General features: G+C 37.7%; 1 protein-coding gene across 8 annotated transcripts in view; it reads left to right on the top strand.

Annotated features, from left to right (window-relative positions):
* gria4a (glutamate receptor, ionotropic, AMPA 4a) overlaps positions 1-25,932 on the top strand; it is a 116,331-nt gene that overhangs the window by 60,181 nt on the left and 30,218 nt on the right. For 7 of the 8 annotated variants that reach the window (XR_001663633.1, XM_007564097.2, XM_007564095.2 and 4 more), the window contains exons 9-13: positions 350-454; positions 1,224-1,334; positions 14,451-14,657; positions 18,679-18,894; positions 19,983-20,143. Coding sequence is in view for 7 of the 8 variants with exons in the window: in XM_007564097.2 (XP_007564159.1) it covers positions 350-454; positions 1,224-1,334; positions 14,451-14,657; positions 18,679-18,894; positions 19,983-20,143 (800 nt within the window). In the remaining variant the exon portion in view is untranslated. Of the gene's footprint in view, positions 1-349; positions 455-1,223; positions 1,335-9,197; positions 9,986-14,450; positions 14,658-18,678; positions 18,895-19,982; positions 20,144-25,932 lie in introns of those variants that run through there. The other variant, XM_007564096.2, reaches the window with a different exon arrangement.

The following is a 25,932-nucleotide window of genomic DNA, read 5'->3' as shown; positions in this document are numbered from 1 at the left end:
AAACACAAATGTGCAAAAAGGAGGGGAGCTGAGGTCTGGCAACAAAACACCACGAGTGTCAATCAGCAGAGTGGACGTTGAAGGTGACACAGAAGACGGAGACAGCCAGGTTAAAGTACTCTATGCTCCAAATTAGCAAATCAGCAGCACCTGTAAAGGGGAGGAATATGTATATATAATATTACGCTGCTAAATAAAAATGACTTTATATTAAGAAAGTGAACCCATGAACCCAGATGGTTTAGGAATGTGTGTAAGGCAACAGTTGTCATCTGTTGAAAATGCTTCATTTTCTAAGATGTTATTTTGCCATTACCAGTACCAACCTTTATTTCTGCTTTAAATCTAGGTGCGCATTCAGGGCCTTACTGGAAATATTCAGTTTGATCACTATGGTCGGAGGATCAATTACACTATGGCCGTCTTTGAACTGAAAAGCAATGGACCACTAAAGGTAAGCTCTCATTTTGTGTCCTATGGAATAAGGTTTAAAACAGTTGGATTGTTTTATTCTGTGTTTAGGTACCTGCTTTGGAGAAATACACATTACTTGTCATCATATCGAGCTTTGTTTAAAAAAAATGTAAAACAGCAAAGTCTTTTTAGAACAAATGTAATAAAAAAAGTTGACTTTTACATATTAATTTATGTTTCCTAATAAGTTCGGCAGAATTTAATGTGCTAATGTTTTTTTTTTATTTTTTTATTTCAGGACCAATATTTTATTTTAATAGTCCTTCATGATTACCTGTTCTACTGAGATGAAATATCATTCTAATCTAACTATCCATCGCAGTGTGGTGGGCTTCACGAGGATTTCGGAGCTCATATTTATACCTTACAGGGAAGCAGGGAACATCAAAAGTTTACAATTTTCTAACTAATGCAAATGTGAACAAAATATGTCTTCATCACGGCAAAACGTAGGAGGAAAGCACAGAAGCAGACATTTCCTATAAATGATCTTTATTAAAACAAACACACATGTAGGAGATAGAATAACAAAATTACATGACATTCAAGCTACATAATTATCCCTTTGGCAGCAATGTGCAGTTATTGGAAATTTTTGGCTCACGTTCAATATCATCTATTGCTCTAATGGGAAATTTACAGGAGCAAATCGAATGGCTAACTTTTTGTTGTTCACTTTTCTTTCTCTCCTTAAGGTTTGTACTAGGTTTCTACGTTAGTCAATTTCTGTTCTCCTTTGGCCTCCTCAGATCGGCTACTGGAATGACATCGACAAGCTTGTGTTGGAACAGGATGGAAATGGTCTTTCCGGCGAAGGCTCACTGACGGAGAATCGGACGGTTGTCGTGACAACAATCATGGTAATGTACCCTGCCACTGCGTCGTATTCCACTTGGGCTTGTTAATGTTTGATATTTTAAGAAAAGCGGTAACCTACTCTGATAATCAGCTGCTGAAAACCCACAACATAAATGTGTTGGTTCCTCCCAACTTGCCTCAGATAAAGGGATCAAAAGTGATTTACAGACATGGACAAATTTGGGGTACCCTCAAGCAATAAACACAAAGTACATTTTATATTTTAAATAACTTGAAATTGGCAAACGTTTAACTGGATCTCGTACAGTTTGTCGCTGCAAGTTTTGCCACAATCACTCCCAGTTCTGTAGTAGTTGTATGGTGAAATGCAACCAGTGATTTCTGTATTTCACCATAATGCAATGAGACCTTCACATTGAGAAAGTCAATGTCAGCATGTTGATAGTTTGAACCGCTGATTGTCAGCACAGACACTGCTCAAGCTGTGTCAGGTTTGAAGATAGCATCAGAAATGGAGAACAGAGTGGGAAACTAGTTAAAAACTCCTCTAGCACTAAAATTGAAAAACAAACTATCAGACTCTATCTATGCGTAAGATGAGAAACCTTCAACACTGACTTTGGGACAGACAGCGCTATTACAGTTTTTCTCAGGCGCTTTGGTTCATTTCTCGAACCATCCTCAACATTTGCAAAAGAATAAGTGCATTTCTTAAAACAATTTGTACAGAAAACAAAACACAGTGGATTACCTGCACAAACTTGACTCTTTCTCAGAATCTTAAGTTCATCTCTCAAAAACAGATGCTTGTGTCAATGAACATGTCATTGCCTCTGTGTGACACGTCCTGGTTTCGCTGCGTACGGATAAGACGGCCCATTTAATTAGTCATGTTGTCACTGAAACGGTGTGCTCTGTTGTAAACTATGGCTAAATATTTGAAGAAATGCAAATTGTAATTGTGGGAGATCAATGACAAGAGACTGCACGAGACTCACATTTACGCTTTTTACTGTAATTTATTTACACACCAGGTCATTGTGATACAGAAAGGAAAATGCAACACTGCAAACAACAAAGGGGAACGAAAAAATAATGTTGGCGTTCTTGTGGTTTTGTTTTCCCAGACACTTTTGGTCTTACTTTTATTAAGTCCAGTCCAGCTTTTTTGTTTGGCATTTTTCAATCTATAGTAGAGATCCCCCAGATCTTAAAAAATATAGCCAATAAAAATTTAAAATGTGAATGATTTTTCAGTCAGAAGTCATGTACCTTGAACTTGCACTTCAGTTTTAATTGTAATTGCTTTTTGATGGTTTCCTTAGATCTATTTCTGTAAGTCGGATGAAGCTGTGGTAAAATTTCCTGTTGCTTACAGTCCCATGAACCTCCTACATTTAATTAGATAGGCAGTTTTGTTCACAGGAACATGAAATTGCTCGATAAGGGTGTTCTAGCCTCTACTTTTAGCATAATTGTCTGTAACCTTTTTTTTGTGAACTCTCCAAAAGCTCTCACATTTGCTTGTTCTGGACCATGTTCAGTGTGGTGCATACGAAAACACCAAACTATACAGCATGGTGTTTATTCCATATACATACATGTGGACGGGCGTAGACTTAACACGTCATTTGAAACATGACTTTACTGCAAGAATTAATTGTCTCTTTTGGGGCACTTAACAAAACAATTCATGCTTTATTGCCATATCTCTGTAAAATAAACAGCATACCTTTATTCAAAAATGTGTATGTTTTTTCCTGTCACACACTAAAGGAATGAGGGGTATACAGAATGACTTTTTGGAGCAATCAAGCATTGTTTCAATACGTTTCAAGGGTACCAGCAAACTTGTCTGTGTCTGTATATTCAAGTTAAGAAGAGGAAAAAGCTATATAAGTACAGTTAATGTACTTGTAGTACTTAAAGTTAAGGTTATCATAAAACAATGCACATTTAAGATTACATCCAACTTTAAAAGACTGTGCCTTTTGGACAAATAATAGAGAGAAACTAACTTGCATTAATGGTTCTACACTGAATAAAAACAAGAAAGATCTGAAAGTACAGTAGAAATATGACTAAAAGGAACCATCTTTCAAGAACATTTCTAAGGCAGCAAAGCCAAAATGAATAAAAAGAGAAATTTTATTGAAAGGATAAACCAACAGAAAATCTACCAGTGCCGAGAGAAGGCGAAGAGACGGCACAAAGATACCAATCTGAGCAGAAAAACAAAAATACAAATGTGGGTCTACAACATACAGATGGAACCCAATATAAAAGTTGTGCAAAAATCCCCCTAAAGGGGGGGATCGTTCAAATGAATGATACCCTAATCGTGTGTCATTCATTTGAAAGTAAAATCCTGAGCTTAGGTCAGTGGCCTGGTCAATTAATGTGACAGAAATAGCAACCACCCATTTAGCCCTCTCCCAACCATGATCTATGATATACATCAAGCAGTGTCAGATACTTCTGGGAATATCTTTTGGTTAGACTGCTGCCACAGCCGATGTATAAATGTCTCCAGCCGTCTTTTTTCTAACATCCCTTCTCCATTTTTTTTCCCAGCGTCTGACTCCAATAATAAGCACATTAATACCTGTAACTTTGTTCTCATATATTGTTGGGCTTATATGTATGTGACCTTTGTAGGTAATCCTGCTGTAGCACCAAATTGTGCAGCAGTAAAAGAAGTCACTATCGCATCGAACTTGCACATTGTAAAATGTCAAAGTCTGGAAGAACTTTTTTTTTTTTTTTAATCTCACAGTGTGTGTTAGGGTAAAGACAGTGAATTTAATATTATCTAGGTGTAAAATGCAGGTACATTACGCACCAAACACCAAAACCAGTGAGTTGGAAAGGTTACAGAAAAATATATACAAAGAAACCCAAAGTCAAAAAAAGAATGACAAGGACAAAAAAAAAAAAAGAATAAGGACACTATGAAACTTTCAAATACAAACTGAAAACAGGGTCTGGCTTGCCAACCAGATATTGTGATGGTGGAATAAAAAGGAAAATTTCAAACATTTTCAAATGTCACTGGTATCAAACAAATGAATTAGAAGAAAAGTTGATTAGTAAGATCTCATTCACGCTCTAAAAGTAGCTCCAGTAGATCCCAAAGAATCTATTTTTACCTGCAATGTAAAATATTTCCATCATGGCTTCTTTCCAGAAGAGAATAGTCATAGGAACAACAATTATTCTGCTGAATCCTAAAAAGAACCTCACCTTGAAGGTCAACGGGCCACACGGGGAGAGCATGTGTGCCGTTGTCGCACTGTAATTTGGCGAGATAAAATTATTGTGTCTGAGCCGTTAAACTCTTTTTATGACCAATCTAGACGCATCTGTCAGCATGAAGGACACACCTACAGATAAAATGTGATAAAATGTCTCTCATACAGCCACACGAAAGTGCAATAGTATGGAAAAAGAAGCATAATAAATAAAATCTACTCTTTATGGGCATCACTACCATTCCATAAATTATCCAGTGCAGTAAATTAACAGTTTATCTCATTGCAACCGCATACTTCATGTATTTTATTGGGATTAAATGTGTTATACCAACACAACTGCAGAATAAAAAGTAAAGGATTCATGTGTTTCAAATTGAAAAAGACTAAAAAGTGTGCCACGCATTTATCCTCTTCAGAAGTCGTCTACTTGGAAGTAGAGACCACTTGTGTGTACTGCATCCTCAGGATAAAAACAGCTGTTCAGAGAAGACTTCAGAGTTTGGTAGAAAACCTTGAAGAACAAACAGTATCATAAAGACGGGGGGGAAAAAAAGAGAATGCCCTCTGACTAAAAATAAAATCAATCTTTTTGGTTTAGATGAAAAACACTATATCCCCTTTCAGGTCAACTTGATGTTTCATTACGAATCACGATTGCCTGAAATGTCTTTAAAAACAATCTGATGTTGAAATTTTTCCACTAATATCATGCACCTTATCCACCTTGGGTGCTAGTAAAAACCTGTGAGCACCATCAACTATAAGAGGGTAACTTGGGTTTAAAGTAAAAATAACAAGCAAAGACAGCAGGACTGCCGGTTCAGTCTGACCAGTGTCCACCCATCTGATTGCAGAAAAAGGGAGATCAGCTGAATCTGGCTCTGGATGGTGGGCAGCAGCATCACGTGCAATTATGTCACTGAAAAAGTTTTGAACAGTGTGAAGACAGAGCTAAATGCTGCTGGAACCCCCAACGGGAAACGACCCACAGATGAAAGCTGAGTTGAAAGCGATGCCCGTATCATTCTGCTGAAGCAGGACTATTGGCAGAAAGCTCAAAATGTCCATTATCTCAGCCGATTGCATTATATGACGTGAAAGGACAAAGTGATTCATAAGGGTTCATGTTGCTTGTCTATTGCAGAGCTGTGATACGAACAGGATATGTCTGTGACAGAGTGTTAGCACTGCAGCTCACATTAAGCACACAATCTCTACGTTGAAACATGGTGGTGGCAGCCTCATAATGTGGAGATGCTTTTCATCAGCTGGGACAGGGAACTGGTTGACTGTGAAATGACTAAATACGAGTGCCACCCTAGAAGAAATGGCTCTAACCCTGCAGCTAGAACGTAGGTGGAATGGCTCGACTCAAACTCGTCATCTTTTGCCCCCATTGAAGGCCAGACTTGCATCCAATTGAAAATCTCGAGTAAGACTTGAATATTGATATTTCCAGATGCTGTCCATTCATTCTGACTGAGCTTTAGCTATATCGCATAAAACATATAGTACTTTTAGTAGGGCTGCACCATATATCACACTTTATTGGACCCTCAGTGCTATTATACGCAACAGGCATACCACAATGAACTGCTTAGAGTGCAATAAATTACAGTTAATTATTCAGATACGATGAATTGAGGTTGTTTGTCTCTGTAATGTATTGTGACACTTGGTTTTAAATGGAGCAGAGATTTTAAAGGGAAGAGGGCGGTAACATCATTAAAAATGTGCAATTAAGATATTGCAAAGCCAAAACAGCAAGATGTCAGTCAGAAACTACTTTTTAAATAAAACCTTGTTGTTGAGATACAAATCACGTTTTATCCAGAAGGTTCACAGAATCATTGTGGGATAATGTTTGCTTTTAGCCCTAAACAAAGTCATTAGGCAATTAATTTGCTTATTGCATATTAATTTATTTTTTACTCGCTCTGGCCTGTGCAGTTCTCATGCGGCCCTAAACTGATTAAAGTCATGGCCCACAAAGGTTGCAGCTGTAATTTCAGTAAAAGTTAGCTTTGTTAAATGAATCAGGAGTCTTGAATTCTTATGGAAGTCGCACTTTTTTTTTCAAAATTCAGTTTCCCAGTCCGCACAGTGGCACAGTTGGTAAAACTGTTGCTTTGAAGCAAGAAGGGCCTTGAGGTTTGAGGTTGAGGTTTTTCTGCATGGAGTTTGTATGTTCTCCCTTTGCATGTGCCGCTTCTCTCTGGGTACTCTGGATTCCTCCCACAGTTCAAAAACATGACTGGTGAATGAATTAATGTGCGTGCGTGTGTGTATCTGTGTGCGCATTGTTGTTTGTCCTGTATGTGTCTATGAGTGCTGGAGAGCCCCATGTGACCTGCAGTTCACAATCAGGAACGCCATTGTGTTGCTCTAACACACAAAATTCTAATAACGTACATGGCAAAACACGCACAAGTTCAAAAGATGTGGCAAGTTTTGAAAATGTATTAGCTTTAAAAGTGACAGGGATTCAAATCAATATACAATCTGAATTTTATTGCCCTCCGTGACGTGTTGGAGCAGATTCAGAGTCTAAAATTCATAGGGAGATGTACCGTGGAGAGAGCTGCAAGGAGACTTGTTAACAGCAAGGGGAAATCAGATCGGGGATAATGGGTTATACGAGCTGGAAAGAGCTGCCAGAGCACAGCCAGGAGGGGGTGGCACTTGTTCAGTTGGAAGATTAAGCTAATGTCTCATTAGTAGGCAAATCTAAAACTGACCTCAGATCACCATTTAGAAATGACCTCCGTCCAGTCCGTTCTAATGGCTTTCGCATAGACACGGTTCCTCCACACAGTTTAATTATCCCTCTTTCGTCTATAAATAAAAATAAAAAAAGACTAATTGTTGGATGTGCGCTCATCCTCTGCTTACATTTGATTTCACTTGACCCATCTGCTGCTTTTATGGTGGCCATCTCCTTCCTGTAAATGCATTCAGTCTTGACTCAATTAGGCATGCAAAGCGATGCAAATGTAAACAACTCAAAAGACGAAGTTTAGTGCAGAGATCAATCTGTAGTTGCTTGAGCTGTTCTATTTGGACATTTTGTTTCATTTAAGATGATTGCAAATGTGACCAAAATGTCGGCACTTTGGGTTTCTGCAAATACACATTAAAGGACACGTGTACAAAGATACTGAGGTGATAAATTTTCATAGCCTCTGTTGATCAGAAAATCTAAAACTGACCTCAGCTACAACCTGCCAAAGCTAGGGGGGAAATCAGAGCGGGAATATATCATCCTGTCAAAGCTACAGAGCTGGAAAATAGCACACTATATGTAGTGGATTTTAAAAGCATTATTATCACCAAATTATAACTACAAACATAGTTTGTTGGCAAGTTTTAGAAAAAAATGCTTATTTAATCTTTCTATTAACTCTGACCATATTTTTTGTCCCTTCAAAAACATCCCCACAGCATGATATTGCCAACACTGTGTTACAGAGTGGTGATGGTGTGTTCAGGGTGCTGCACAGAGTTAGTTTTTTGTCAAAATAGGCTTTAGCATTTTATACATATAATTTGGTCTGATCTGAAAATTACACTTTCTTGTCCAAGTTTCTGTCTTCATGATTTCGGGCAAACTGCAACTTCTGATGGCCTCGTTTAAGCAATTGCTTTCACCGAACCACTCGTCCATAAGGCCTAGATTTGTGTGTACAACTAATAATTATCATGTCAAGTGTCTTCGTCTACAGCTGTGAATCTTTGCAGTTCCTCTGGAGTTACCATAAGGTTCTTGCTCTTTTCTAATTTATAGTCTCCGTTTGCATTGTTTTGTTGGCTGGTCCTGATCTGGAAGGTTTGCAGTTGTGCTATTGTCTTTATTCTTTATTTCAGATTGTGGATTAAATAGTGGAAACTGCTTTAAAGCTTTCCATATCTTTGTCCTGGACCTGTCTGATGCGCTATGGCCACCGTGATGACGTGTATTCCTTAACGATCTCTAACAAACATTTGAGGCTTTAGCAGAAAAGCTAGATAGTCCAGTAGGATTAACAGACTTTAGTTTCTGTGTAAATAACTCTGGGTGCAGAGGATTGTGCTTAAGGGCAAAAGAGTAGAAAGGGCTAAATAGAGACGCAAACTTCACTATTCAGATGTTATTTGTAGAATAAAAATCAAAGCCATATGTCTTTCCCTTTAACTTTCACAATTGTGTGCTACTACATGTTGGTATGTCACATAAAATTACAGTGAAATACACCAAAGTCTGTGGTTGTAATGTGACAAAACATGATAAAGTTAAATGGATATTAATATTTTCGCTGCATGCAACTAAATTGAATCAAAGTAATTATAATGTATGATGTTAAATGTGTTGGATGTACATGTGATTATTATTGTTGTATCAATGTTTCTATGGCTGTTGAGTCCTTTGGAGTTTGTAAATGACGATGAGTGGCAGATCTGTTTGCAACATTTGTTCCCTCCGTATTTCTGTCCCGCATCTGTCTTCTCTCTTCTTTTTCTGTCCTCTGTGTAGTTTTCTTTTTAGCTAATTTCTCCCCGTTCCCCGACCCATCGTTTATGCTTCCATACTTACATCCCCCACCATATTTTTCTGTGGATGACCTCACCAGGCCAGGCCTAACAATTAGCTCAGCCACCTCCTCCTCTTTGCAGCCTCTGATGATGAGGAAGCCTCTGCTGCGACACTGATCCCGAGTCTGCAGACAAAGCATGGGAATGAAACACAGCCTCTGCAAAGACCCAACAGCCAGACTGATACTGAACCTGTACAGAGACTCTTGTTTTGTTTTGTTTATTTATATGTTGCTTTTTCCCATTGTATGTTACTTTTAATGGTTTCGTCTGGAGTCACTGTTTCACTTTGAAGTGGTTTGCTCTGCAGTGACACTGCCACAGCGCATAGAAGAAAAGCAGGATCAGGAGTCGCCTGGGTTGTGTTGCTTTACCTGCCTCAAGAGAAAAGTCTCAGTTGGACGATAAATGAGCAAGCGTTTCTGTAGCATCTTTTAACTTTTGACATTTGACTGCACAATGCCATCCAAGTGTGGAGCAGCATTTTCATTCCAGATTCTTAGCGTGAGTCTTTAGGTCAAGGTATTCACTGTTATATTATTGGTTTCACCCCTGAGTTAAACCTAATAATTATGTGTAAAAAGTCTTTGGGAAAAAAAAAAAAGTGTTATATTTCAAGAGAAAGTATGCAAAGTGAGTTTACAGGACAGTGTCCTTCCTCTGGTGTGCATCCTTCACCTTGTGATGCAACTCTCCTTCCATCTTCATTTTTCTGCTCTGTCACTCTGTAAATCCACTCAGTCATGCCTGATCAGTCGACTTGCCTCTTCTGTTTTGAAGACAAGGTTTGAAAAGACACACCAAAGTGAAAGTAACTGCAAGAAAACATAAGTTTATGCTAATTAAAATGTGTTTGACCAAACGGGGGGGGCATTGTTAAAAATATATATACCATAATTTATGTCTTAACGTAAATCTTATATTGTACTTTTCTGGTACTGATACATTTTTTGAAATGCTACTTTAAAGAAGACGTCACAAATGTTTATATGTTTAAATATTCTGTTGTGTTACACTTCATAGCCATAGATGTACTCCAACATGTGTACTTATGAATAGATGAACATTCCTTAACAGAGTGGATAATATGGCATAAGACACATCGTAGATGGCACAAAAATTGTCCTAATATTTTTGATTATTTGTTTTTATGTGTAATCATACTTTTTTTTCTAAATATATTCCAGCAAATACGGTACTATATATATATATATATATATATATATATATATATATATATTTATTTTTTGGGAACGATTACAATGTAAGAACATGTTTGATTGCTAGAGTAAAGCTTCAACTTGCTTGGTGCCCAATGTTTTCAGGTAAAACACATAATTTACACTGATTGAAAAATTCATTAAGAGATGGAATATAAAATGACACAGCAATGATGTGTTGCTACATCAATTGACTGTAAGTGACCTTTATTTACATTCTTTCTCTGTTGCTGTTCTTCGTTTGGTATTCTCAACCACAGAACTGACAATTGATGTAAAAGAAACACACTTCTTCCTGTCTTTAATAACCAAGAGAAACATGTTTTTTTCCCCCCAAATAAATTCTTCAAATGCCATGAAACGCCAAAAAGCATCCTACCCGACAAATTTCAGAACCTTATCAGTTCATCACACTGCAGAGAATATCCTCAGTGCTGTAAAAGAAAAGCACAATCTTACAATTTTCTGCTTAAGACTCACTTAAACACCACTCCTGCTAAGTGTGTTGCAGTTTTCAATGTAAAAAAAAATTAGATTCCTTTGTTTTAAAATTCAAGTCTTTTTTGGCTACATGACCAGCAGACAATGAGGTTGTCAAAATGGGCAAATACGGAGAGATTATATTCCATAATTATAGTAATTGTATAATAAAGCGAGCGCATTGAGAACTTCACTGGCTGAAGCTGTAACTGACTGAATGCCTGGCATGCTCCTCTCTGCTTATCTGCATAAATGTCTCCAAGGCAAATTAAATATCCTGGCAAATCGAAACAGTTTAACATGACAATCTTTTTAAAATGCTGAATTGATGGAGGGTCTGTTCTGGTTGGCAGGTTGAATGAATAGCTGGACAGAGGCGGTTTTGCTGTTTACTGACTAGCCAACTGGATTGGATAACAAGTTCTATCTGTCTTTTTGGCTCCAGTCAGAGTTTGTTTCATGTCTTATCAGCCCCAACCATTTGCTTCTACAAAGCTTGGTTCCCTTTTTAACTCTACGATTTTCCTCCTAAGGTATGTTTTTAGCCCACCCTCTGCTTTGTTTCCTTTTTCTTCCTTTCTCTGTATGTTTTTATATACATATGTTCTTCCTCCAAGCTGCTGTGCAATACAAGTTCTCTTACTTTCTCCCTTTTGTTTTTGCATTCCCTGGAGTAATCTTTTTTTTTTTGTTAGCTTTTTTTTTTTTGGAGGAAAGCATTGACCACCCTGCACCGTTTGAAAAGCACACCCATAATCTATCTTTTCCAATGTCCTCTTTCAAGCTTTTGACCTCATTACTTCTAATCTTGCTGCCTCTTTTCTCTGCTTACTTGAGGCGTCTCCCCAAATCGTGATGCCACTTTGAAAGTCTCCCGCAGATCACATTTTTCCCTCCGAGGCATCTCAAACTGTAAATGCACAGCACAGCACTGATGCTCTTAGAAATGGTCCTGACTCCTACTTCCTGACTCCTACTTATACATTTTGTTTTCATTCTTCTCAATTTTTTAAATGTTATTATGCTTTAAATTTCAGTTTGCCTCAATTCCTGCCAATCTTCGACTCAGCTCTAAACATCATATACAGCCTCATATTTGAAATTGACCAACTTGTACCTCGAATGCACGCTTTCCACATCTGGTCCATCTCCACATTGTGTTGGGATCCATTCTTTTCCTTACCCGATCAGACCCACTGTAGGACTTTTTATTCTTTTGCATTTTCCAAACACACCAAGATGTGTCATCAGACATTACAGCGTCCCAGTTATACCTCTTTTTCTAAATGAATTATTTGTTGGTTCAGATTGTGTTTAACATTTTGCTTTGCTTGTTCATATTTGTTGAATTAGTGTTTGCAGTGGAGTCTAGTTATTTACAACACTTTACCAACATTTGAGCTTTAAAATATCAAATAATAAAATAAAAAAAATGTTAGGCAGTATACAATCCTGTTATATTTTTCGCATTCAAGATAAGAGTTTGAGTTCTGCTCATTATCCCTAGAGTGGTGCTGATGGCTCTGCAGATCTGTTAAAGGGAATTAATTGTTTTGTTGGTCATTGACATTATGATTCATGTTGAGTCAATTAAATGAGCCCCAGGAATTTTTAATGTCTCTAATAATAGCATTTTTGCGGGGGAGGAGAGGAGGGGCTCTTTTCTGTGCGTTTTGACGTTAAGGGTAATAATTACTAAATTTAATGATGATGGCAATGTTGTTTTGGATAATTGTAGTAAATTGTTATAGGAAAATGACAATTTCCCTATGAAAAAGAAAGTCATAATTTAATTCTCACCTGAATAGAAATAAAGATTTGATTTAACAAACTATTTTCAACTGACTTACAGCTGGTTGCATTCATGGTTTCCTTCAGCCATTTACATGTAACTTTAGTTTTGAGATAAGTGTTTAATTTTAAAACTTAACCAGTAAAGCTTATGTGATCACTTAAATAAAGCATTGTGTCATTTTACTGTGCAATGTTAATATAACTTTTTTTTGTCAAATACTTGTATTACATGTAGCTTTCTATTCACTAAAGTAAGTACAAGATATAACATAACCTTCACTTACAGGGTGTACCCTGCATTTAGGGGAATATAAAGACACATACACATTGAATAAACCACACCAGGATCACATTTTTTCTAAATTTCTAAAAAAAAAATTAAAAAATTATTTCTGATTCAAGAAATTATTTTACCACTTTGGGCATTCATGTACTGTGTATTGATCTCTGAACCCAGTATGGTCATGTGACCCCTCAGAAAAAGAAAAAAAAAAAAGCAACAATAATATGAAGGCTAAAGTACCTTGCACTGTCCTAATGTAGCAACACATTTTAAATTTTGCAATATTTATCTCAATACTGACACAATATACCAAACAGGAACACATATGTTTGGTATGTTCACATCAGTGATGTCAAAGGACTTAATGTTTTACACAATGCACTATTTTTTCACATTTAGCCCGTGTATAACAGTTTTCTAGGTAAATAAAACATACATAAGTCAAGAAAAAATGTAACATAAGCTTTAAAATGTGTTGAGTGGCACTACGTAGAGTCCAGCAGAGGGTGATGGGACTCTCCTTGGTTTTGTAAACAATTATTTACAAACTGACCTGCAGAAGAGAAACATAAGTTGTTGTTTTGTTTTATTTTTTCCTGTTTTGAAGATTCTCCTGTAGACCCAGTGAAGATCTTTGTTGGGTTGTTTTACTGCTTGTTTGACCCCTTTTCAAGCATGTCAGTGGGTGATTCTTCTTTGATTAAACTGCTCTTGTGTGGAATGTGAACAATTTCCTGAATGAACTATTCAATCCGCAGCATGTTATCTTTTTCTGTGTGTTTTATTGCCCTCATAAACTGCTTCATGGTTTCAGAGTGTTGGGTATTGCAAAGGCCTGTTTGTTTAATTAGATGAGATTAGTCTCCTGATTAAAATGGGCTTGATAAGATTTTAATAGGCTTGCTTTCATGTGGATTACAGTGTGAACAGCCTCAAGCTTAGTGCCGTAACTCACTGCTTCTCAAAGATGCACTTGTCATTTACCAGACGGAGTCTTTACTCTTTAGAAAACACTTATAAGCAGTGATGTTTGTCTGCGTTTTTCTATTCCTTTAATCTTTAACCACATGCATAAAAAAATCTTCCACCTATTACTGCACATGTGGGCAGACATCTCTCTGTAGTTTTTTTTAATCTTTTTTTTTCGTTCATTTCTGTCTTCTCAGCTTCAGATTTGTGTTGAATCAGTGGAGAGTCTCAGTGGAATTATGCAAAATGGCATAAAGGCAAAAACAATGCATTAGAAGACAAGAACTAACGCCCTTTCCTGTGTCATTTTCTTTTAAAATATCACTTATTATGTTTATCTCAATGAAAAAGTCTGTCCCTTTTAGGATTTAATTGCAGCTGCTGTTGCCAACAAAGTGTTTGCAAACATGCACCCTTTTCCCCTTCACCTCTTTCCTCATTTTTCTTTTGCAATGTTAACATCCACGTCTTCATCTTTCTTAACTGTCTTTCCTCATGTGCACTCTTTACAACCAATTTTCTGGTCCTCTCTGCTGATGCGCTCCTCCAAACAGATGTCTTTCTCCCCTTATGCTGATCTTTTTTTAGGAGGGTCCGTATGTGATGCAGAAGAAGAACTGGGAGCTTTACGAAGGCAACGACCAGTATGAAGGATATTGTGTAGACCTGGCTTCAGAGATTGCCAAGCACATCGGAATCAAGTACAAGATCTCTATTGTTCCTGATGGAAAATATGGAGCCAGAGACCCAGAGACTAAAATATGGAATGGCATGGTGGGAGAGCTTGTGTATGGGGTAAGGATGGAAACAGGACAAGTATAAGCTGGATTCGTTCTTAGTCAACTAAAATGTATTGCGCTGCTGTTTGAATAAATTTCAGTTTCACAAATTCCATCTCAGCAAATTGGAACATCAGCGAAAAGTGAACAATTTTAAATTGCTATAGACAGAAAATTACATATATATTAAATAATACACTCCTGATGCACGTAATTTTGCATTTTGTTCACGTCTGATAGAGAATCAGAAATTCCATATTCATCCATAACACCAATAAAAAGTATTTCTAAGGCTATGTTAATGCAGCAGGAGTTGATGTTCAATTCTTGATGTTCTATTGTTGGAATCCAATTTTTGTGTGTGTGTTCATTCGTACTACTTAAAGATTCATTGGCAATTAGACTTTGAAGATTTCATGACATCAAAGCGTCATCTGTTAAGTCTGTAAACCAGTAGTGGTTGGATTGTGAAGTGATGGACTTCAGTGATCCAGACTTCTCTCTTAATTATAATTTTCAGTCATTAGTATGTCTTCTTGTGCAAATTATGATTCATATCTCCTGTCAAGGACATAAAAGTTGGCTGAAATGCAACATTGAACAACTTTCAACAATTGGATAGATAGTATTTCACATATCGTATCACATATCATGACCTTCCAAAAATACTGGCCTAAGTAATTTATTTTTTGGCAAGAAATTACTTGGGCCATTATTTTAGGAATGTGACGTTATAGAAATGGCTCAAATTAGTTTTTTTTGGGGGGGTTGAAAAGATCAGATCAATGGGATGATTCAGACAATTGTAAAAAATCGGATTCAGGTTGGATTTGCTCTTTAAACGTTGCCTAACTGACAAAAAGGAGACTTTATAATGGCCTATACAATAATGGGAAGACTGCTGACTTGTCTGTTGTCCAGCAGACTGCCATTGTCACCCTCCACAAGGAGGGAAGGCCACAAAAGGTCAATGCTAATCAAGCTTGCTGCCCACAGAGTGGGCCTAATAAACCCCACAGAGAATGTAGCGTTAGGAGGAAGATGAGAGATGCCAATGCAGAAGAGCAGAAGGAAACTACTAAAGCAACCTGGGCGTCCTTAACACCTCATCAGCACCACAAGCTTTGATTGCCTTTTTCTGAAGGACCCAGGCCAAGTTCTTAGCACATTTTTTATGCAGTAAATGCATTTAATTTTAAGAAGGATGGCATTTAGGCACTGGAAATCCTTTCTTATGGGTCCTATGTACAATTCTAATCTTCGGAGAATTAATTGAGATAAGTGTGCAGACGTTAGGAAGATGGCTCAGAAATCAACACCAGTATGGGACATCTCAATCATGATGATCTTGCACAGGTCCTATAGATTGCAGAGTTCCATCACATACCAGCAGAAAAAAATGCCAATAACTCTGATGCAGCACATAAACTTGTCTCAAGGCTTCCGTCTCCTTAGTAACCATGTTTGGTTCCCACAGAGATGCTGTGTCATGGAGTGGCTATTTATATACGGGGGATTTGCCAAGCTCATTAATTACGCCTTTGATTTCACATAGCTGCCTGAATGTCAACTTTACTGTCATGCAGCAGACAATGTCAGTTATTGTTTAGGGGAGTGAAGCACAGAAGGAGCTCCAGAACAGCGACTGAATCAATTACCCTCCACAACTTGTAGTGGAAGGTGACTCAAAACGGTTGCATTGATTTATCTGTTTTGAATCTCCCAAAAACACTCACTGTCCTTTAAAGAGACTCTCAAACCTACTCTAGCTCAAGTATACACACATTTTCTTGTGAATTAATGTTTACTTGTGGAGTTGAGTCTTTGGACTGACAGAAATGTGAGCAAATCGTGTTTGCCCTCCTTGGCTTTTCAATGTTGGGAATTCACAAAGATGGCAGTCTGCTCAATGTTTGCAGCTGTTTTCCTGTCTGTCTTGTCTTAGTGAATTAGTGCAACAAAATTCACAGAGACGTTGACGAAACACATGCAGATGTAAACATGACCATCAAAGCCTGCAGAGATACGTCAGAAGTTTGATTGAGTTTGCAGTTGTCCTCTCTTCAACCCATAACACGGACAGAGCAGAAGTGATCAGAGAAAATATTTTACTTTTTTTTGTTTTTTATGTAGCAATTTATTTGTGTGACTTCAAGTCCTGACAAAATTGAGCCCCTCTTCAATAACTGACAACAACTAAATAAAGAGGTGATGTGAATGCTTTTATTGTCCCACCCAAATCAACTCCACGTCGCACTTTCAGAGCAATCTGGCTATGTTGAAAAACACACCCAGCAGGTAGCTTTATTTTCTTTTCTTTTCAGGATTTTCTTTTTCTTTTGTGATCCAAATTTCACTATTTTTTGACAATTCAATGCTATTTGTATTCTTAGCACTTATTAAAAATAATTTTAATATTATTCCAAATTATCTAAGTAATAAATAATTGTATTAAATTAAAATATATATAAAGCATACATTTTTAAACATGCAAAAAAAAAAATGGGTGAACATTCGCTGAATGCATGTGAAATAATAAGTGTTGAAATGTGTGCAAACAGCTTAGAGAGAATCAGTTTTGTCAGTGTGGCTGTTTTTAGAGTGGACATGCCTTTGTGTCAAAGTTTAGAATTGGAAAATTGTCCAATTTCCTGTTTGCACAGATTTAGAACCCACAAATAATTGAATTTAACTTATCTTGAACAGTTTTACTAAAAAATAAATAAAAAAGGTCCCTGATAGTTTGGCGGAACATTTTATGAGTTGTCCACTTACATGCACCCATTTTTTTTGCAAATGGCAGTTTTCATAGTCCATATTGTGAAGAATCCAGGTAAATTGAAGAGATTTAAAAAAGTCTAATGTAGCAAAAACTTCTATATTTAAATACATTATTGTCCTTTCATTCTGTGGCCTTTAGTCCTCAGTGGAAGTAGTAAGAAAATGCAGCTTTAATTATTCCTTTATCATGTAATAGAGAGGGGTGTAGAGCTCATTTTTGCATTCCCGGCTTTATATTTACTACAACCAAAAGTATTGGACTAAATTTGAATCATTTCCCAGAATAACAGCATTATCAGTCAATTTATTTTCTATTGTTACTTCAGCTGCTTAAGGGTCAAACCTTTGTTGAGTATTCAAGCATTGAAAATAGACTCTCATAGAAAATGAGAGTCTGTCAAAGGGCCTAAGAGTATTGTTTAAAAACTTTACACTTTTGCCCTGTAATCAATAAATGAATAAAGACTTAATACGCTTGTCAGTTTTGTTGAATGTTTAGAAGATTTGCTTTGTCTCATGTGGAGAATGGTTTGTCTTTTGCAGCAGTTTGTGGCTTATAATGCACATTAAACCAGTAGTCTGTCAGCCTGATAGTTAAAGACCATTTTAGACCAAATGATCCATGTTGATTCAGTGAAGTATAAAGTGAACTTCAGGCACAGAAAAATGGACAACATAAAGTTTAAAGTCATTATGTTTCATTGTTCATTTTCCGTTTTTTGTGTGAAAACAGTTTGGAAAATTGCAGCAATTCCAAGCTCCTTACTGTAGTCATAAAAACAATATTTCTCCTCCTGAAAATGCAATATTCACTGGGGGATTTTATACGATCAAAGTGGATCTTGTACACCAATATTGGTTATTTGGGCCAGAATGGCTTTTCATATCATTAATTATTATCACCATCTTCTATTTTGACTTTGGATACTTAGAAGACCTTTGTTCTGCAAGAGCAAGCATTGTTGTATGCAGATGCCAGTTAGACCTTGAGACTCATTTATATTCTGGATGTGTCCCTCTCCGGCCAACATACTGTATAAATTACTCCTGTGTCATTCTGGGTTGCCCTCTTCTTCCTCTATGTCTTTTTAGCCTCCTCTATTCCCTCATCTGCAATACCACGTCTGCCCTTCCTTTACTCTGTGTTCGCTGCACATTCCCTTCCATTTATCTGTATTATATGTAATCTCTGAGAAGTTAATTGTGCAATAATGTGACTGATATGAAGTCCCTGGCCCTTCCCTTCTTCTTTGCAGAAAGCAGAAATTGCCGTGGCCCCACTGACCATAACATTGGTGCGAGAAGAAGTGATTGATTTCTCTAAACCCTTCATGTCTCTTGGAATTTCCATCATGATCAAAAAGCCTCAGAAGTCCAAACCAGGTGTCTTCTCCTTCCTGGACCCACTGGCCTATGAGATATGGATGTGCATAGTGTTTGCTTATATTGGAGTCAGCGTTGTCTTGTTTTTGGTAAGTAATTCATAGAAACTGAGCTGAATTGCCAGACTGTAGCGCATGGGTTATTTAAGGCGTTGGATCGTAGATAAAAAAAGAAAGTTGTACATGAAAAACGGTTTATAATTCAGTTTGATTTCTAGACAGAATAAAGCGTTTTACTGCGGTCGTCTTTACAGTTTTACAGCTTATTTCTGTTTAACTCACTTAAATAAAAAAAAGCACAGGTTCACCAAAAGAGGACAATAAGTTGGTAAGGTGAGAATTTGGTATAAGCAACATAGGACCATGGGTCCATAGTTCACCTTATTATCTTGCTTAAAAAGTTCAGGTTGGTGCAGGTGGAATATTGGGGTTTTCTCGCAACGGTATTGTTGCTGTATCAATCTTCTGATGGCTTCTTCCTCTCAGTAAATGCACATTATCAAAAATTTAAAACCCTCTTGAGCTAAATGCTTTAATATGACGATGCTTTCACTGAAACCAGTGACCTCAGAAGTTACGATCTTATGTTATCTGGGTTGAAGCAAGAGTTGTTGATGTGTAGCTGACAAATCTGTTTAGCAAGTCTGTCTGCATCAAGTCAACATGAATCAAGATCTCAGAGGAATGTTTCTGACACCTTGTTGAACCTATCCTTAAATATCTGAAGCAGTTCTGAAGGAAAAAGGTGTCCAACTCAGTCCCAGCACGCTGTCATACCGTGATGGATATGAGTGCTTTTCAGGTACCGTCTTATTCAACAAATGAGAATATGGATTCTGATATCTCAGATATGAGGCTCATATCTGAGATAAAAAGCCCTTTTTGAAAATAACAAGCCTAGTATGATGTTGCCACCTCCGTGTCTGCTTGTTCAAGACATTTTTTTTATATATTAGCCAAAATTACATTCTCCAATGTTGGCTATAGTATTGAATATGTTGTTCAACAAAAACGTCTCCTCTTCAGTTACACCTTGATAACACATGGTAATCATCCCTCTTTTTTAATTGTGCTGTCACAGTTAAAAACACATGTAAATCATTACGTAATTCATCTGGTTAGAGTGAAAACTTTGATCCTAAAAATTAGCTGACACTTTTCTGCCTTCACTGTTCCAGGTAAGCCGCTTTAGTCCGTACGAGTGGCACGCAGAGGAACCAGAGGAGGGCGCCGCCGAGCAGGGCCCCACTGACCAGCCTCCAAATGAGTTTGGCATCTTTAACTCTCTGTGGTTTTCTTTGGGAGCCTTCATGCAACAAGGCTGTGACATCTCACCAAGGTTGGTGTGCTTGAAATTGTTAATGCGAATCTGATTGACTAAACAAAAGTTACTATTTAAGACCTAGCACCGAATTTGTGCTTGAGTGGCGGCCCCCCGATTTAATTGTCCAGTTTATGTTAATATTCCTTCTCAAAATAGAAAAGACACTTTAATCTTCAGTTTAAAGTTGGTTAAAAACTGTCTTGCTTCACAGGCGTTAAGCAAGCCCGAATTTCAACCACACTGTTCACGCTATATTTGAACAGGATGTAGCCTATGGGCTAAAAACAGTAACATTTTCAATGTATTTTTGGGGGAGTAAGTAAAGACTGGGCCTAAATAGACCCATCCAAGCACTGGATGTGTTTGACTGTTCAGTGTGATTCACCTTTCTCTCCACTTTCTTAGCTTCCACTGAGCTCATCTGACTCACCAACAAAACGTGTCCTACAGACACCGAAGACTTTCTAGACACAAACAAACACATGAAAACATGCTCCCACATGCAAACAACCCCTTCCCCCCCTAAAAGCGAGAACACCCTGCATACATTTCAGCAGCTGTGTTCGTACGGGTCCTATGCGGATGAAGATTTCGCAGAATGCTAGGTGTGTATGAATTTTTAATACGCCAAGGAGGAAGCAGAGTCCAGCTGTATTTTTAGAATATTTATACGAAGATAGCATTTTATAATTGATAACCTGAGAATGCAATTTAGTGAAATATTCATACCATGCTTCTTCAGGACCTTTAGGGAGCAGATCTGAGGAGAGAGGTAGCAGCAGGGAACACTTCACACCGTAACTAAACAAAATGCATTTCATAATCACACCGTTTCTGTATCACTCCCTATCCTGTAAAATAAATTACAGCAAATTAACAATGCGTATGGCAAATTGACCACTATTTCTTTACACAAACCTATTAGTTATGTAAATATAAAATGTTACTAAAAGTACTTTGTGATGACAAGATTAATTGCCTCATCACCAATGTCATAACCGAGTGGCACATAGATTTCTGAATGAAGTTATGCAATCCAGATGGATCTCCTTAAAAGTAGTCGGAACATTTACTTTATTCGGGCCATTAATGTCACCACTGGGTCTGTGAAGGTCACACGGGTTGCTGGTGATGCCTTCCTTTTAGTTAATATTGGGTTTATTGTGACGTGATGATTCAAAAACGTCACCAACAATGACATTGTTTTGGTCATGTGTCGAGGTGTGAATAGCTCTGAAACTACTTGAGGAGACAAGTCAGTGCTGCCCGGTAGAATATAGAGTATTAAAGCATGTTGTTCTGTGTTTTGGATTCTTTCGGTCTTTTCTCAAACCAGCCGTCTTTCCAGTTAAAATTATGTTCACTGCTATCTTCAAAAGATTGTCCCGTCCCTCGGTGCACATTAACAGCCAAAACTTCACGCAGTAAGTTTGTCCTGCTAAAATGCCACTCTGCAGAGTGTGTGTCTGGATGTTTTATTGTAAAGGTGAACCCGGGTTAAATAGTATGTTTGGATCGTCAGGTGACAACAATCCAAACGACTCGTGTTACCTTAAAGGCACCATCTGTGACCGTAACAGTCTTATTAGAGTGTTTGTTCTGAAACTTTCAGCTCATGTTTGGAACTGAAAAGGCCTTTTACTGAAAGATAAAATGTCTTTTAAGAAACATTTGAGGATTCGGGCTTCAACTTCACCTCTAAATTCCTCAAACCTAAGTCTAACTAAGCATCGGTGTGCTGTGTTGTACAAACTAGTCTGATATTTAAAGGCCCCACTTTACAACTTCCAGGACTAAAAGGATATGCTGCTAACATTTTGGACCCAGATGCCACGCTACATCTTAAACGGTTTAGTGGAGTCCAAACCTTGAGGCTTCAAAGCCGTTTATGGCAGCAAAAGTGGGACCAAGATAATATTTGATATAATTTCATTCCTGGCTGCTTTATACTCATTTGGAGTCTTTAGCTCCTTATCAGATTCTCGTTTTGTTAACTCTGTTACATATCCTCTGATCTCAGTTAATGTCTCTGTGTATGTTTTGCTTGTATTACCGCTGTTTTAAACTTTGTTCACTGTTTTTGTCTGCCGTTTACATGTACATCATTGTTTTTATTAAAAAAAACAAAAAAAACTATTTGGACCCAATGCTGCCGGCCTATCCACTGCCTACATTTGGGTCTCATAAAAGTACAACTAACGATGACTCCGTTTTCAGTGTCAACAATCATTAATCCTTTTTTCTTTTATTCTTTTCAGCAGTGTGTCCGAGAAATGCACAGAATGTTCAAAAATGTTATTAAAGATTCCCTTTTCTTTATTTTTTCCAAAGCTAGATTATACCAAACATTGCTCAGTCATTTCCACTGGATCTTCATTAGCATTTCTTTATTGAGTAAAGAACAAACAATTTTCCAGCAGCTGCACAAACTTTGCTTTCTTCTTCCTCCTCTTTTGCTCTCATCCATCTCCTTCACAGTCCTGACACCTGTCGTCTCTCTCCTCTCCCCACTTCACTGAGACTGACAGGCCAATTCTAACCTCAGCACACTAAATGAAGCACACTTACATCTGCTGCAGGCGCACGCACACACACACACACACACACACACACNTCGCAGTCCTGACACCTGTCGTCTCTCTCCTCTCCCCACTTCACTGAGACTGACAGGCCAATTCTTAACCTCAGCACACTCACATCTGCTGCAGGCACACACACACACACACACACACACACACACACACACACTCACATAAGTTGCATACACGGACACATTTAACAAAACCACACAGAAGAAAACGCCCACTGCTCAGTTTCACAACTTTTCAGTAGGCTCATGTGCACTTCCCTGTGACTTAAAGGCCCTGTTCATAAGCTACAGCTGTCACTGCGATAATGTGATACTTAACATGAAGCCAGCGTTCATCATATAAATCACAGAGCTCTGTCAGTTCCAGTACAGCCCTACTCTTGCATAGCCTGGGATTACTGCGGTCTTAAATGCCAGATTACGTTCTGACAATGAGAAGTCTGTCACTTCCATGTTTGTCCTTCCCTTTTTTTTATCCACTTGGCTTTTTAAATGAGGCAGGATGTTTCAATGTAAATTAAAGTCTAAGATGTCTCCTTTAGAGTGACGGCTCGTATGATTTATCTTGTGGAGTCGGTGTGGATGTTTAATATATAACAAGCCCCAGGAGATAAACCGTATTGGTTCAACTGATATCAAAGCTGCGTTTAGCAACGTGGCTCTGCTCCCAGGATAGTGGAAGCATGCACTGGTGGAAGCGTGCAGCGCTTTTTTTATTTGGATGGGAAACTGTCTTCCTACAAACATATTACAACTATTCAAATTGTTTATTGATCGGAAGACTTACTAGTCCCAGAATGCACTTGTGTTGTCAGGAATAGTGGAACATTATAGAGCACTACATACACTACTGGCTTTTTTTTTTTCTAGCAACGTCCCTCTTCTTGCTAACATTTGAAGACTGGATTTTTAGTATGCATCACTTCTTGTCATGTCAACGGATTCTCCCACTCGAGCCATCGATTTCTACCCTGCTCTAGAGTTACCTTGGACTCTGATTAATGATCTCCTTTTGAGGCTTAGGTGGACAGTCATGTCTCGATAGGTTTACATTAATGTCATACTTTTTTTTGCCATTTTGGAGGAGTATTGTGCTGCGTGAAAGGTTCAAAGCTTTGAAAAAAACATGAGACCATTTCAAACTGCAAGACGTCTCCTCACTGCCAGGGAGGCAGACATACTCTTTTCATTTTCTCTGCCAAGACCACCTTAATGGCTTGAAGCAAATTGCAAGCAAGATTTCTTCTTGTCATTGTTAAATAAGCATCATATTTAAGAGGCAAATTTCTAATGGTCATCTTTTTGGGAGAATGTTCTTTTTGAAGAAGAGGATCTGTTCAGTTCCTCCATCTGCAGATTGCGTCTCTGATTATTGCCTGGTTTGTAGGACACGTTACAAAATTATATGAATTAATGTGTTTTTTTCCAAGTGTGGTCTATCAAGAATTAGAAACAAAAAGGCACCAGTACTCAAGACAAGAGCTTAAAAGTCACTGTGACACAGTCAGTGACAGAACACTTGTTGTCCTTTGCAAGCTGCTGAAGCATTTTTGAGCAAACAGAAGTGGAATTAGCTCCTCTTTCATTGATTCTGTGCTTTCTATGAGAAGCTAGCTGCGTTTTGATCTTACTAGAGTTCGCAGTCACTTTCCCTCTTGTGCCTTTGATGGTCCATGCATACACACACACACACACACACACACACACACACACACACACACACACACACACATGCACCCACACACACATGCATTCAACAGCAGCACACGATTCTTCACTTTCCCCTGATAACAGTGGTGGAAAAAGACTCCAAGGAAAGAGATGTAATCAAAGGGAAAATTGACTGGTTTTATGCAGATCGCAAAGATTAGAGGTTTCTGATAGCTTTCACTTTCAGCTTTGACTTTGTGGATTTTTTTTTGTTTTGTTTGTTTTGGTCTGAGTTGCTGCTGCTTCACTAAGCCACACAGTATGTTTGTATGTCTGTTACCCTTTTCTGAGCTCACCAAAGCAGATGAGGGCATGTGTTTCATGAAGAGGCATAAAACTACATGGTAAAAACGAGAATATGTTGGCCTTTTAGGCTTACAAGTAGTGTTTTTTTTGTTTTTTTTAATGGGAGTGTATGAATGATTTTGACAGGGAGGTTAGCTTTTAGATCAGGGATTCTCAAAATCTCAAGTATGATTCCCACTGTGGAAAAAAAAACAAAAAACTTCCAGGACAATACTGAGCAAATCTGTTTTTGACAAGCTTTGCAACTCCGAAACCAAGAACATTACCAGTTATGGCATTGTTTTCTTAGACCTAAGCAGCAGAGGTCTTTGAAATGTATTGTAATGAATATTCAAATTTTATGAGAAACTCTTAAGTTTCGTATGTATGCTTGAATCAGGAAGTGAAACTGATATCTTGCACTCCTTTCCAATTAATTGGGCAAACAATTTTCTGACACTGGTAGCATTTCGCATCCTTGATTCATATATTCTTACATTATTCAGAATGACACCATAAATCTGTGGCATACATGCCTATTATTTTAATTTAAGGCAGTAACGAACGTGGTGTAGCAATCATCTCTTAATCTGAGGTGGGGTTCATTAGTGAAACCCAGTAAAAGCCAACCTAATCTTATGTTTCACTTTTAGGACAGCACATAATAGGGATATGTTATATTTTACTGGCATACTTAAAGGGCATTGTTGTTTTTTTTTTTTTGTTTTTTTTTATTTTCATTCTCATTAAGCTTTAAAAAAATCTGCTTAAAACCAAATCTACTCAAAGTATTTTATGTGCTGCCAATGAATCAAACATTTTTATTTCAGAAAATATTAAAAAGCCTGGCTCATTTGATATATTGCTGCAGAAAGGAAGTAAAACTGGCATCCAGACTTTAGGCGTAAATTCGTGTGATGGATGAGCCTTGGAGGCACAATGCTCTTGAGATTATAGCCTTTGAAAAGGAGCCATGTCATGCATATCATAATGTCATATCATTTTTCTATCTCCTCAGTTCATTTCCTCTAATCCCCCAGTCCCTTGTTCACCTTTGCAAGCAGGTAAAATCACAATGTCAAACCTTACATAGGCTCCAGTCTCACAAACTTTATCACAAGTTAGATAGTAGGCTCTATTTAGCTCTAAAATTCAGTGCTGCTTTAAAAGATATAATGAGCGCACAATTGCTACATTTGCTCACAATGTCTAAATAGAA

Source organism: Poecilia formosa, unplaced genomic scaffold (genome assembly GCF_000485575.1).
Source record: "Poecilia formosa unplaced genomic scaffold, Poecilia_formosa-5.1.2 Scaffold155, whole genome shotgun sequence".
NCBI lineage: Eukaryota > Metazoa > Chordata > Actinopteri > Cyprinodontiformes > Poeciliidae > Poecilia > Poecilia formosa.
This window is presented reverse-complemented; position numbering and strand designations above follow the sequence as displayed.